This window comes from Thunnus maccoyii, chromosome 1, assembly GCF_910596095.1.
Source record: "Thunnus maccoyii chromosome 1, fThuMac1.1, whole genome shotgun sequence".
NCBI lineage: Eukaryota > Metazoa > Chordata > Actinopteri > Scombriformes > Scombridae > Thunnus > Thunnus maccoyii.
In genome coordinates this window covers 22,424,874-22,436,910 of record NC_056533.1, presented here as the reverse complement: position 1 = coordinate 22,436,910, position 12,037 = coordinate 22,424,874, and the positions used below count along the sequence as shown (strand labels likewise).

The following is a 12,037-nucleotide window of genomic DNA, read 5'->3' as shown; positions in this document are numbered from 1 at the left end:
AAAGCACATGAGAATTCAGTCCATTTTTGTCTTAACTGATCAGAAAACCCGAATCATGAAGAACCTAGATGTTGTTCACCTACAGTCACCTTGTTAAGAATTGAACCATCTCTACAGACCCCAATATACAAAACTACCTTCTGCTTTATACCAATAATTTGTCTCATCTTGAGAAGTTCATGAGCTAAAAATACAAAAAGGAATTTGAGATGTATTATTTAAAACTGTCATCAGAGGAAAGTTTCATAAAGCAAGATTACCAGTTAAACCAAGTTAACTTCAGAAGATCAGGTTCATTTTCTGTTTCATAAAGGGTTAAATAAGTTTAAATAAGTCTAACTTAAGTTACAATAAAACTGATCCCTCCAGACTAACCCAGTTAGTTTTCTTGCTTGAGTTTCTCCCTGAAGGTTCCTATTTGCTGAGTCAGTTCACTGTGCAGTGTGTCAAATTTATGAGCTGCACTTATTGTTCATATCATTATCAACAGTATCAAAGTATCTGCACAGTATTCCAGTCAACATGTGTGTTTTTGAAGGCACTTAAGTTGAATAAAGCTAATAAACAACTTTGAACATGGCTGTAGCCTCATCATGAAAAGTGTTCTCACCATTTGCTGTTTTTTTTTTAAAATGTCACTAAATAAATGAAAGAAACAGAAACCAAGACAACAAATTTGAAGGTTTTACAAACCAAGTGGAAAAATCCTCATGGTAGACAACTTGAGTTTCTGGAAAATGCTTATTATTTCTTTTCTGGCAGTAAAATTAATTATCTAGCTGCAGTCCTATATCATACTTAAAATCATGTATTGTACTGCCACATCTTGATTGACTTGTACATTAATTTTCAGCAATTTGCACAACTCATACAGTACGATTTGAAAGCAGAGGGTTGCAACACATTCTGTTTTGTTGTTTCAATCACAGTGGTTTTCTTATTTTTGTTTCATTATATTACTCTCCATATTATATACAGTATTTGCTGCTTTGTAGCCGACATTGCAGTTTTATCTTCATGTCAGTTTTCTTTTATGTGAATTGGTGTGATCAATGCTTCAGGTCTGTGTTTCAGAGTCTCATCAGCTTTCAGTTGACCTTAATAGCTGGTTCTTCGCATTCAGTCCTGTTTTTCTGAGCCTCACAGGTTGTGGAGCTGAGTGGAGAAACATTCTATTTTTTAAATTGATTGCAGTGTTTCTTATCCACAAAAGTCTTTAACACTGTTGATAGTTCCTTGCTGCAGCCGCCCACTTTACATTAGGAGACATGAGAATGGAGATTCAACATGAGATCTACAGATCATTTTCAAAACTCAATTATATTTTGTAAAGATAATTTTAATGATTTAATAAATATAAAAAAAAACATAAATTTGATTAGATAGGACAGAAAATTGCAATCTGTAAACACTTCGAACCGCAATACATCACTGCTCAGTACAAAATAATACTGCTTTCTGAAATGTTAACAGTTACACAGGATTTATCACATATTTGATAGTTTAATAGGACAAAAACACCAATAATAAATCCAATCTGAATATATTTTCAGCATGAAGTTTAGAATAGGTGTAAGGTTTAAATATTTTAGCAATTAGAAAAAAGAAATCTATTAAAATCTACCATCTTTCATTTCTTGGAAGATTCGGTGTAGTGGAGACTTTCTTACAAGAAATGTATCCCCTTTAGATTTAAATATTACGACAAAAAGTTGACCAGGTTAAAACCATTTACCGCTCGACTTGACTTGCTTACTGAAGTTGAATTTTCAAGACGACAACGTATTTCAGGAGTAAAAATGCAGCTTCCTCATCCTAACCCTGTAAGAACCATAAAAGCAACAAATACAACCCTTTGATGATGAAAATGTATAAGCAGAAAATGCTCATACATTGTTACCTTTAAACAGAGCTGTTCAAGTTTTACATAAATGGATGTTTATGTTATGTCATTTCACATCTGGATTTGAGAGGTTAATAATCTTACAGCAGTAGACTAATCTGTTCAGCATTAAGACATTAAAATGACCAAACGAACAGAGTAAAAACAGAAAATGCGCCAAACCAACTGCTTCTATAAATGTGCAATTTTAAGATTAAAGAAAGTCTATCATATAAGACGTTACCTGCATGTACATTCACTGCATCAACGTCTAACCTTTCAGAGAGGTTTTTTTAAGCAGCAGCAACAAGTTAACTTGGTACAGTACATGAGCAAAAAAAAAACAACTAACAACATGAAAATGAAAAATTCAGCAAGCTTTTATAACACAGGACAAAATTAGTCATTCAGCGCAATTAAAAGAACACAAACTAACGACACAAATCAGGCATCATAATACATTTCTCCCAGTGAAGAGTGGAAGCAGTAAAAGCAAGCTAAGGCTTAGATACCTCGCAGTCTGTTGGCAGTCTTATCAAGGGCACTGGTGTATCATCCATAGCTTGGACAACATCCCCAGTTCTATACTGGTGTAGCGAACAAAATCATAGGGGTGGAGATGGAAGCACATCTCAGCACATACATAGAAGTGCATAATTATCAGTATATGCAAAACTCAAGACCCATCTGATGAGGAGAGTCTGTAAACTTGTGATTTTTTTTTTTTTACATTTACAGAAAAAATAATTCTGTTTAGCTTTTCACCAACATGTCAGGGTTGCTTGCATCTTACAAGACATGAATCTGCTGTTTTGATGTCTATATTCACTTGTCAATTATAAATACCAATTGAAAATGCTTTCCAGATCATCCTGTGAGGAAATATTACCTCAGCTTAGCTTGCTCTTTATGAGTTACAGTGACAAAGAGCTGATTTAGATTACTATCGTGAACAGAAAAGGTTTGAAAATAAAAAGGGTCTTATGTGGCAGTGGATCCAGGCACCTTTCAAGGAAGAACACAGGAACTCATCCATGTATCAACACACTACTAAGATCAGCCGTGTTACCTTTTGTCCTCCTATGTAACTGCATTTCTTCCTCCACCCTGCATACGTTTACCAAGGCAAGCACCAGGTGCTGTGGTGGTACACTTCATTAAGTTCAACTGAGACACAAGCATGTTAAAATAAATATTAGAAAGGGAGTGGATCTTAAAAGGTGCTACAAATAGGATGTAGTAATTGATATGCTACTTTCAAGGCAAATGTTTATAAGAAAACCTGCTCTAGGGATTAAAAAATACAGATATTTGTAATAACTTTAACAAGGTATTGATGACAATTACTAGGGGTTCAAATCAGGATCCCTTTTGAATGCTGTGAAGTGATGTTTTTAGCAGTTTCTAGCAAGCACAGAGAAACGCCCTATTCCTGATGGATAGAAGGCCATTTAGAGCCACTGGTACTTGCATTTTCTTAAAAATACAAGTATCAAAATAACATGTTTTAATTCAACATCCTACAAGTAGCACCTTTAATTCTCTGGCAAGAATCATACAACGATTAGCAGTGCCTTCAATAAAAACAAATAATGCAATTCCTCTTATTTACAGGATGTGGCACAAACAACATAATTCACAGAAACCAAAAAATATGTGCAAGCAGCGGCCAGTTTATACTTTACTTAATATCAGGAACAACCCACCACTGCATGCATTTTGTGGTCAATGAGTGCTTGTTGTGTCGGTGTTCAGAGATTCTTCCACAGGCACCACAAGCAGCTGTGTATGAGACCGAGGCAGAGCAACTTGAGTGACAGCTGCGTGTTCCTGAGCCGAGGGATGGGGATGTGGGATCAGACAGCAGATGAGGTGCTGCGATGTTCAGTGTTCTACTCTAGTTTCTGCTGCAGCTTTTTCTGGAAGCAGACGGGCAAGATGGAGAGCACGGCAAGCACACCGAGCACAGCCAGAGAGTTCCAGGACACAGCCTCGCCGGCTGTGGTCAGTTTGTACAGTGTTGTACCTGCGTTGATCGCTACGAAGGATGGTGGTGCCACTCCTGTGAATGAGAGAAGTTGAACACAAGAGAATCAATGAAACCATTTAATAACAAAACATATCACCGATATCAAATACAACAAAAGACAGCCTTACCGAGAAAAGTACCAATGAAGAAAACCCCCAAAGGCACATTGATGACAGGTGAGGTGATGTTGATGAACCAGTTGGGAAGAAAGGGGGTTATCCTCAGGAAGATGATGTAATTGATTAAATGATCTCTATGTTTGTCAACCTGAAAACAAAAAGTAATGAACACGATGTTTCAGTCATATGGCCTGGAGGCACACACACACACACAGGTACACTGAGTTATCAGTTTAACAGGTACACCAGTACAAAATAATGCATCCAATACAACAAATCTGCAATGAATCTAACTGTGAAGCTTATTATGATCAGTTAGAGAGCAGTTGATTCACCGCTATGGTCATTTTTGAGGGTGTAGGTGTGGTGTTGTTCTATTATGAGAAGTTTTGTCCTCCTCGTGTATGTAAAAATAAACATCCAAATCAAACATCTTGAACAGATAATTGCTCTTATAAATATAACTTCAGTTAACAGTACATTTTCTGTTGGAGCTCTTACCTGCTGGGACCATTTCAGTGCTCTCTCTGTGAGATATTTGTAGACCATGGGTCTGCCCACCAGATAAGACAGCATGTAGCAAAAGGAAGCACCCAGGCCAGAGCACTGCCAGAAGACAAAACACATGATTATTCATATTAGTAGAAAACCAGTAGTGTTTTCAACACACACACACATACACCGCTAACTACGACCCTAGCAATTACCATCATACTTTATTTTCCACTATCTCTATTATTGGTCTATTTATTCATGCTGAATACAGGGCAAGTGGTTTCAAAGCAGAGGTTGAGGGCGTTGGTGTTTTTACGCATTAACCAGTGACCCTCCTTGTTGCTACAGGAAACATTGTGTTTATGTGTTCGTCCCTCAGAATTAGCAACATAAATTATACAGAAAGAAGAAAACCATAGCAGATGAAGAAAAACAAACCCACCCAAGAGTGGCTACAATTAACTATGATGCAATGCAGCCACATGACATGTAGCATATTGTGACTAGTGACTTTGTTACATTTAAGTTGTGAAAAATACTATTTAAAGAAAACTAAATTACAATACTTCATGACAAATCAACTCTTGGTAGTTGAAAATCACAAATTGAGTGTGTTTGTGTTGTGAGTGGAGTTAGAATAATAACACAGCTAATACCAATTTATTGTTTATGCTTTTTACACTGTTGACTTCCCAAATGCCTGCAAAATTAAAAATTTTAACTTTGGCTTGATGAAGGTCCAGCGCAAAAAAATATCACAAATAAATGTATCACTGCACAGTGTGCAAGAGTTTGTTTGCAAACTTTTGGCTTCACTGGAATGTGGATGAAAAATGCATGTTAAAGAGACGCAATCTGTTCTTGCAAAAGAGCAGATGTGCACAGTTGTTTGTTATACAACATTTGTTTTCAATCACACATTTCATACCATTCTTACTCACCAAGCAGACTAAGAAAAGAGCCAAGGGGAAAGGGTAAAGATATCCAGACAGGATGCTGAGGAAGATAGATCCAGGGATTGCAAATGTCTGGAGGCTGATCGAAGTGTTAAAGTAAACAACTTTGTAAAAACATACAAGGCTATCACACAGACATACACATGTTAAATCAATAAACTTATAATATATAAATCGAAAGTGTATCCTTCCCAAAGCATACTTGAGTTTTGTCTCTTTGTAGAACATTTGATTAGATACTGTTGACATACAGCGATAAAGAAATGCACACTTAATCAACGAACTGATTGGATTGTTGCTACATGGCCTGAATTTGTCCAGGGCAGCAGTGCAAACATTCTCAACTGGAAAAAACCTGTCATAAAAGACAATAAATAGTAAATGGTTGCTACATGGTGCATATATTTTCTCAAAGGATACAAAACATAAGTTGCAAAGTAGGCAACCAACACTTGGCTGTAGTAGGTGTCTTTGTATTTAGACAACACAGTCCCCAAAGCTTTGGCATCATCCATGTCTTTAGGGATCTTGATTTTCTCCATTTCATCACTGGAAAAAAACAAACAAAAAAAACAAACACACAGAACTTCAGTCATTCATATTCCACACAAATACTTTCTACTTGTTTTCATCACAATACAACATTTTTGCATCTGCATTGGACCACAGTGTCGTTGATGGGTACAGAGAATGAGTGAGTGTAGGTGGAACTGCATGCATGGTTTTATTTTCATCTCTCCACTCTATAAATGATCACAGTCTCTGTAAATGATCATGTTTCCTTGTCGGCCCCTTTAACAGCAGGTGTGCCCCAGTGGTTGGTTCTTGGTTTAATCATATTTTCTGTATAATAAAATGATTCAGTCCTCTTCCATCAAACGAGATAGTCAGTGCAATACAAGAAAAGACTTTTCCCCAATAAAAAAGTCCCCAAAACTGACCTAGATAATGTTACATGCAATTACCTAAATGTGGATTGATTGCTAAAAACGGTAAAATCCACTGTGGAAAAAAAACCCTCAGCTGTTCGACTTCATCTGAATTTTGAACATAAAGTCAAAATTTCTAGCTCAGTTTCACCTTTTTCGCTGAGAAATTCTGCAATTCAACCTAAAAATTTGGGAAAAGTCAGCCATGCGTTTAACATGTCGAATATTAATGCCTCCCTTCATCTGCCTCAGCTTGTCTGCAGTAGTTTGACTTTGAATGTTCCAGACCTTTGAAACAAGGCCTTTAACAAAAACATGTAGATCCCACACTGCAGCAGTGCTAGACTCGCCTTGTTTGATGACCAATTAACTAATGTTTTACTTTTGACTAACAAGACGTTACATCCAGTCTGACGGGCCCTTCCGCCATTACAAATATTGGCTGTCTTCTAATCCCACAGTAAAGAACCTTTGGTCCTCTGCTATTTGAAGGTCGAGGCTGAAAACTAAAAGGTGATTAAGCTTTTTAAACAGTCTGTCTCAATACCTAAGAAAATCTAAATCAGTACAAATATTTATATTGCATCTTAAAATGCACTTGTTTTCATAGGCATTTTCCTGGAATCATTTGTTTTATTTTCTAGTTCATATGTGTCTTTTTTTTCCTGCCAACAAAATAATGACAGTTTCGCTTTTATTTGACTTTTCTGGCCTTGGTGTTACTGAACTTTTGAATTTTGTGTATCCTAAAAAACCCATTAAAATTAATGTCCAGAGTTTGAAGTTGTCACCATGAATCCATAAAGCAACTTACTCAGGAAGCTCTGGGAAGTTCCTGTAGACCAGGTACATGACTGAGGCAGAGCAGGTGAAGATAGACAGAAGAATCAGGAGGGACATGCGTGCTGAGCCCCCTGCAGTGTGATGAGCCTCTGTGAGGAGGGAGAGAAAGTAAGTTACTTAGTTAACAAAGAGTTCATAATAAGAACAGACTCAACTAGCTATCAGGGAGCCTTATGTAATTTGCTTATAAATTTTGCATCACTTTTTCAAGCCCCAACAGGGAGCTGAGTCTTCCCCCTGAGACTCTTGTTGTTGCTGAACCAGACTGTTAAATCACGCTTTCAATAAACACTTCATGGAAAAACAATAACTGTTAAGAGGTGTTAATTCCAGGTTATCAGTTAATGTTGAAGGGAAAAATTTACTTTTTTAGAAGTTTGCTTTTTACAGAAATGTGGAATTATGATTGAGAAATGAACCAGGAAACTGTAGGCAAATTACTAGCAACTAATTAATACTAATTATGACTAATAAACAAATCAAGACAGAAATTAGGGCTGCCCTGTCCTGTGCAGATATCTGCAAGCCAAGCATACATATTCATCCAAGTGCTGATGACACTGGGATATACATTTAAAAAAAAATCCTCTAAAGCCACAAATCCTGCTGGAACTTAACAAAGTGGAGTCAGAGGAGAAGTGACTTAATTATGTTAGCATACATTCAATTGACACTTTATTAAGGGCTTTATTACTGCAATAAGAAGGTCACTACTGTGTAGTCGACCCTCGCTAAAATAAATGGGGTTGACAACGTATTATACACTTGGTATTAGTCAATGTAATTCAACATGTCTCTATAGCAGTTTCAACCAAAACTGAACATTATGCCCCTTATAAAAAGGTGGGATTTATAACAGCACTAGTTTAAATTGACAGCTGAGTGTGGGATTACACTCAGCTGTCAATTACTAATTTGAAGGTTAAATAATTGTTTTAGAGTAAAGACAGCATATCAACAGCTCTTCAATTGATGAAATCAACAACAAGCTAAAAATAACTTACAAACATACTCAACTCCAGTTTGTGCCTTTCACACATTATCAGCACATTTGAATATAATAGCGCTTGAGAGGCAAGAACAGGGGCTGATTCACACTAACAACAAAACTCTACAGACACTAAAACCTTATTTAATGGTATTAAAACAAATAAACATAACTTCATAGCATTGCCATCAGCTCAGAGGTTTTGTCCTGCTCTCTGTCACACTGGTGTTATGCTCACCCTGCTCACGGTTATAATAGGTTGTGCTGCTGGACTTTGTTGATACAACAATTCATTGCACTGCTGCTTCAATAGGATTTATTCAGCGGGACCAACATAAAGTTAAGGCATGTTGTAGTTCCTGTAAAAGCTATTTAAATGCATCATCAAATTTCAGATAACACTCAAGGCTTCAAAGTACAAACAAAAGTTCTGCAACTGTTGCAACTGATAACAAGCTGTGAAAAATAATTACAATAGAGATATAATTTATAGATTTTTTTGGACACTCTAATGCCTTGTTCGATGTTCTTAACACAAATAAGCATAATTTGACGACACCGCCATCAGCACAGACACTAATTATTTCACTTCAAGGGGATAGGAGACGGTTTTCATTTGATTTGTTGGATTTTGTTCGAGGATATTTTGTTAGAAAGCAGGATACATGCTCTGTTAAATTTTTGATCTTAAGCTGGCCATTTAGACAACCAGAAAGAAAAATGTTCTGGATTTATGAGCTCCATAGATCCAGTGCAGGTTTTGCAGGGAATGGTGGCAGCTCAACGTACGAGTTAAATATTCCTAAAACTTTTAACAGCGTACTGTATGCAGATATTCATGTGTAAATGTACACAGAGGGAGATGATGATGATCTAGCTTTGTGACTCTGATTAATGGAATGATATCTGTTTCATAACAGTTTTGTTTTCAGTTTTAGTTTTATCTTTAGATAAAGTAGATCTGTCTGTGTATGCATTGTTCGTCTGGTTAGAGTAATATTATCATTATTATTATATGTTTTCCCCTCTGTAATGTGGAGGAGTATAAGTGAAAAGTAGCATAAAACGGAAATACTCAAGTAAAACACCTCAAAATAGTACTTAAGCACAGTACTTGATTAAATATACTTTCCATTACTGAATAATAATCTAATCATATCATATGTATAATAGTGTAACATTCAAAGGGGTCATTTTTCTGTAATGAGTGCTTTATTACCTTTCGGTAAATACACGTTTTCAAATGCAAGACTTGTAATGGAGTATTTTTGCAGGGTGGTACTCGAGTAAAAGGATCTGAACTCTTCCTCCAGCACTGCTTTATTGGACAGGGAAGCAGAATGAAACCACTCAAATATCTGAGATTTTCCTGTCTTGTTTTAATAATAGGGGGATATTTATTCATCTTCACTTGCTAGTTTAAGGGACGTAACTGTCAGCTACTGTATTTTAACCACTTCAACATGACATCGTATGTTTTTGTTCTTTAGCTCTGGCGTTACTAAGCTAACTTAGCCATCGAAATCGTCGTCAGCTAATTTTAGCTGTCTGTCTGTGTAACAACCGTATTACTCCAGATAACATTAGCTCCTGTTCCGTACTGACCTAGAGGCAGAAATTAGGTTACCAAACAGTTAATATTGCTCAATCTGTCGCCTGTATTTCCTTCCCTTTGCTCTCCATTCAGGTTAACCAGTTAGCCACCGCCGCTCGAGCCTACCTTTCAGCGCTAGAGGGTCGGTAGCATTCGCCTTCACCTCCTCCTGTGCCGAGGACAGGCCGTCGGTCTCTCGTCTTTCTCTCCGTTTTTTGGCCATTTTTTGAGAAAACGTTACAGGTCACCTAACGTTGCGTTGCGGGTGGAGTGACACCGGTGTGCCGACAGTCTGCTGACACGTTAACACAGATTGACCTTTTACCTTCACGTCGAGCATCTAACCCCGTACGATCCACAACAGCGCCCCCAACTGTGGCAAAGTGTCACCGTCTCCATGGTTACCTCCTTCTCCTTCTTCTCCTTCTTCTTCTTCTTCTTTTTTTCTTCTTCTTCTTCTTCTTCTTCTTCTTCTTCGGATTTATTAGCGGTTGGCAAACCGTTTATAGGTGCATTACCTATAGATAAAAAAACCCAACTAAATTCTATCTATTCTCCCTGTTACTCTTAAGTGATTAATTAGAAGATTGCCTACTTTCCATGATGTCTTTCTGAGCAAATTCCCCAATGTAATACTGTGTTTTCCATCATTTTGTACTTATATTATCTCCATGGTTACACCAGAGTCCAGAGGTTTTCTACTGTTTTGGTCTGTAATTCAGCCAGTGGTGGAAGAAGTATATAGGTCATTTTTTTCTTGCCATAATCATTCCTCCTGTTTATTAAAAGATGTAGCTGCTGGAGGTGGAGCTGGTTTCAACTACTGTATGTACACTTAGCTAGTTTAGTCCGGTGGTTCCCAACCTAGTTGTTGGGCCCCTCTAAAGGGTCACCAGATAAATCTGAGGGGTCATGAGATGATTAATGGGAGAGGAAAGAAGAAAAAACAAAGTTCTGATACAAACCTGTTTTGGACTTTTTCTCTTATCTTTGATTTTTGGTGAAATATTGGATCATTTGAACATTTATTGAAATGAAACCATGTGAGGAGTTTAGAGGGAAAAATCACTATTTGGTGGAGCTGTTAATAGCTCATAGACATCTGAAATGTGACCCCAACTACACACTGCTTTTTGTAAGATGTAAAAAGCCGAAAAGGTTGGACAACAGAGAAGGAAAGTAACTAGATGCTTTTATTCAAGTACTATACAGAGACATTTGTGCTTTGAGTGGGTATCTCCATTGTATGCTTCTTTACAATAACACTTCGTTACATTTCAGAGGGAAATATTGTACTTTCTTTTCACCACATTTATCTTACAGCATTAGCTACTAGTTACTTTATACAATAGGCCTAAAGTTTTTACATACAAATGATGAATGAAAAGATCCCCTCCAGACATGTTTTAAGATGTATACAAAACACTCTACTTTGAATAATAATCTGTGTATTGTGATATGGTTTTTCCACAAGAAAACAAGTACAATTATCTCATTAAAATCCTTAAAATGACATCTTCTCCCTCTCCCTCATTAAAAATCCCAGATATGCAAATATTGTTAATTTCAAAGATTTAACTTTTGGACACAATATGTCTTCTTCTTGACTGAAAAGTCCATTCTTAGTGTATGTGCACTCAAGGTTTCAAGTTTCCACATCACACTTGTTTAAGTTGAACACTGGACCATGATTGTCTCCAAACTAGTTGTGATGTCACAAATCATGCTTGTAGGTCTGCCCCTTTCAGTCAGATTTTCGAAGAGCACAGAGAAATTTTCCCCTTCCAGCAGATGAATGTGAAAACAGATTTCTAGTGTCAAACTCTGTACAGTGAAGCTCAAGCATCCAACCGAAAGAACAAGAGGAAGAGTGGAGGGTGACTTTAAATTACATACATACATATAGCTTCACCTCAACAACATGCTTCTTGAAAGCAGTTAAAGCATCTGTAATGATACAATATGTAATAATATATCTCTGACAGGAGCCATTCTTTATAATGAGGATCTTTTGTACATTTTGCTAATAATACAACTTTTGGTTAAGCAAGATTTTGAATTCAGGGCTGGTACTTGTAATGGGGTATTTTTAGATTTTTGTATTGCTACTTTCAGTTAAGCAAAAGATCTAAATACTCCTACTTCTTACCACTGCCTTCTTTATACATAGTACCCATTTTTTGAGCATGCAGTAATTATAGG

At 36.8% G+C, this 12,037-nt stretch overlaps 1 protein-coding gene across 1 annotated transcript; it reads right to left on the bottom strand.

The window, feature by feature from the left end:
• Positions 1 to 2,244: 2,244 nt before the first annotated feature.
• tmem41b (transmembrane protein 41B) lies at positions 2,245 to 10,227 on the bottom strand. The gene is made up of 7 exons (XM_042422025.1): positions 9,962 to 10,227; positions 7,225 to 7,342; positions 5,902 to 6,030; positions 5,467 to 5,560; positions 4,532 to 4,636; positions 4,040 to 4,178; positions 2,245 to 3,944 (listed from the first exon to the last, which is right to left on the bottom strand). The coding sequence occupies exons 1-7, from the start codon at positions 10,056 to 10,058 to the stop codon at positions 3,775 to 3,777; spliced, it is 852 nt and encodes a 283-aa protein (XP_042277959.1). The 5' UTR covers positions 10,059 to 10,227; the 3' UTR covers positions 2,245 to 3,774.
• Positions 10,228 to 12,037: the final 1,810 nt, after the last annotated feature.

Excerpts from the sequence above, each read along its gene's own strand:
- tmem41b (XM_042422025.1), bottom strand. The coding sequence starts at position 10,058 with ATGGCCAAAAAACGGAGAGAAAGACGAGAGACCGACGGCCTGTCCTCG. Across the intron at positions 7,343-9,961 it reads CGACCCTCTAGCGCTGAAAG|AGGCTCATCACACTGCAGGG; the intron begins GTAGGCTCGAGC and ends CCCTCCTCACAG. Across the intron at positions 4,637-5,466 it reads CTCTTTTCTTAGTCTGCTTG|TGCTCTGGCCTGGGTGCTTC; the intron begins GTGAGTAAGAAT and ends GTCTTCTGGCAG.